General features: G+C 36.1%; 1 protein-coding gene across 1 annotated transcript in view; it reads right to left on the bottom strand.

Annotated features, from left to right (window-relative positions):
• Positions 1-237: 237 nt before the first annotated feature.
• The window catches only part of DPY19L1 (dpy-19-like 1 (C. elegans)), a 117932-nt gene continuing 115633 nt past the window's right edge, over positions 238-2536 (bottom strand). The window contains exon 22 of the mRNA XM_011973072.1: positions 238-559. Within this exon, the coding sequence (XP_011828462.1) occupies positions 403-559 (157 nt within the window). The 3' untranslated portion in view covers positions 238-402. The remainder of the gene's footprint in view (positions 560-2536) is intronic.

The raw sequence follows: 2536 nt of genomic DNA, 5'->3' as shown, positions 1-2536 counted from the left end.
AGAGCGAGAGGCAGAAAAAAGAAGCATTAAAAGTTCTTACACTATAAAATCAGCCCCTACATAGTCAGAATTGTCCTGTATTTTCATGTCACCCTTGTCACAACCCATTGTGTTTTCTTTATACAGGTAGCTTTGCTTACCTTAGCACAAATATCAAAGTCAAGTACAAGCATATACTCATTTGCATAGCAAATTTTAAAGGGTGCATTGAAACAGTAACCAATTGATAAAGGTAAAAGTCATTTTTATAATTAGAATGACATTCAAATTGACCAAATAAAACGTTTTCTATTTGAAAACAGTTACCTACAAAAGTTTTTGGGATATGAACAACACATGACTTAGCAAAACATTAAAACCGTTACTGATGTAGTTCTCCATAGGCAGCAGTTCATGTAGCAGTCATTCTTTTACAACTTCTAGGACTTTGTAAACACTGTTCTGGAATACAGTGGTGAAGTGAGGTTTGGAATCCTTCACCAAGAGGTTACATAAGGGAGTTTTCCCAGCATTGGCAGGATCTTCTACATCCCAAATTTCAGGCATACTGCAACCAGGCCTAGAAAAATGAATGTACACATTAAAAATCAATGTGCGTTATATAACTGCAGATAAAGCAGGGCACTTCTTATATTCCTGACCTCGTTTCCTTTTTTCCACTTAAATTACCTTAGTTTTTAAACAATCCTGTCATATAGCTATTTTAAGTTTTTATAAGCTGCCATGACTCACTTTAGGACAAGGTGAATGCAGCAAAGGTGACTATAAGGAAAGACACAGACCTGCAGATACATATATCCAGGTGTTGGGGAAAGAGACACCTCAGTTAAACTCTGCCGCAGCTACTTACCAAGAATGTGGTTCTGGGCAGGTAGCTTCCCTTGGTCTTAGTTTTCACATTTGTAAAATGAGGAAATAAACACCCATGACATAGGTTTGTTGTGAGGATTATGAGAGATCAGGTATCTAGCGCCATGCCCAGCACACAGAAAACTGTGTAACATTGATTTAAAAAATTATAATGAACAAATATGCTTAGTTCACAGGGAAGCTGCATTAATTGTACAGATGCTCCTCAACTTAGAATGGGGTATGTTCCAATACACCCATCATAATAAGCTGACAATGCATTTAATACACCTAATCTATCCAGCATCACAGCTTAGCCGAGCCACCTGAAATGTGCTAGGAACACTTGTATTAGCTGACAGCTGGACAAAATCATCTAATGCAAATACTATTTCATGACGAAATGCTGAATATCTCATGTAATTTACTGAATGCTGTACTGAAATTGAAAAACAGATGGTGGTATGGGTATTTGAAGTGTGCTTTCTACTGAATGCACATGGCCTTAACACTGTCACAGTCAAAAAAATCAGTAGGTCAAACCATCTTAAACTGGACAGTCGATATTCTAGAATGAATCAATTTAAAGAAATTCTGGTAGTTGAGCATACATCTTAAACACATAATTAAATCTCAAAAGCAATATATCTTTATAAAGAAGAAAATAAGTAAAATTGGCATCATATGACATTTGCCTAAATAAGTTCTTCAAAATAACAGTATCATTTATTTTAAATCAATAATAGTTTTATAGATATAACTGTTGGATACTGTTATCTACCTTTTGAGGAATTTTAGAAAACAGAAAAACATACTGGAAAATTATAGACAATTGACAAGTTTTGTCAATTTTGTCATAATTGCTTCCTCAAGTTTTGTCATAATTGCTTCCCTTTTTATTTTTATTTTTAAATAAGAAAAAAAAAAATCCCAACAAGTCCCTCTTAGGTTTAGTAGCAGTCCCTCCCTCACTCTCCACCATGAGGCAAACACCGCAGCAGGGATGTACATCATTTTCCCTTTTTAAATAACATCTTTAATTTATAATAGTCATTATAAAAGTATCAAAATATAGACCTATATATATTTTAAAAAATGAAAGTCACCATCATCTCCAATAGCATTTCTCAGAGGTGACTTCTATAAATAATCCAGCATATATTCTGCTGGACCTTTTTTAAAAAAAAAAAAAATTATTTCAATAGCTTTTGGGAAACAGGTGGCTTTTGGTTACATGGATAAGTTCTTCAGTGGCAGCTACTGAGATTTTGGTGCACCCATCACCAGAGCAGTGTCAAGTGTACCCAATGTGTAGTCTTTTATCCCTAACCCCACCCCTTGCTTCCCCCGAGTCCCCACAGTCCATGGCATTTTTATGCTTCGCATCCTGGTAGCTTAGTTCCCACTTATAAGTGAGAACATACAGTATTTGGTATCTGCTGGATCTTTGGTTATCCAATGTCAGATACACATACAGACACGGATATCATTATATACACAGATGCTGTGATGGTCAGTATTAAGTATCAACTTGATTGCAATGAAGGATGCAAAGTATTGTTTCTGGGTGTGTCTGTGAGGGTGTTGCCAAGGGAGATTAACATTTGAGTCAGTGGACTGGGAGAGGGCGACCCACCCTCAATCTGTGTGGGTACCATCTAATCAGCTGCCAGTAAGCTAGAATAAA

The sequence above is a fragment of the Mandrillus leucophaeus genome, unplaced genomic scaffold (assembly GCF_000951045.1).
Source record: "Mandrillus leucophaeus isolate KB7577 unplaced genomic scaffold, Mleu.le_1.0 Scaffold100, whole genome shotgun sequence".
Classification (NCBI taxonomy): Eukaryota; Metazoa; Chordata; class Mammalia; order Primates; family Cercopithecidae; genus Mandrillus; species Mandrillus leucophaeus.
Note: the sequence above shows the minus strand (reverse complement) of the source record. Positions and strands in the feature narration are given on the sequence as shown.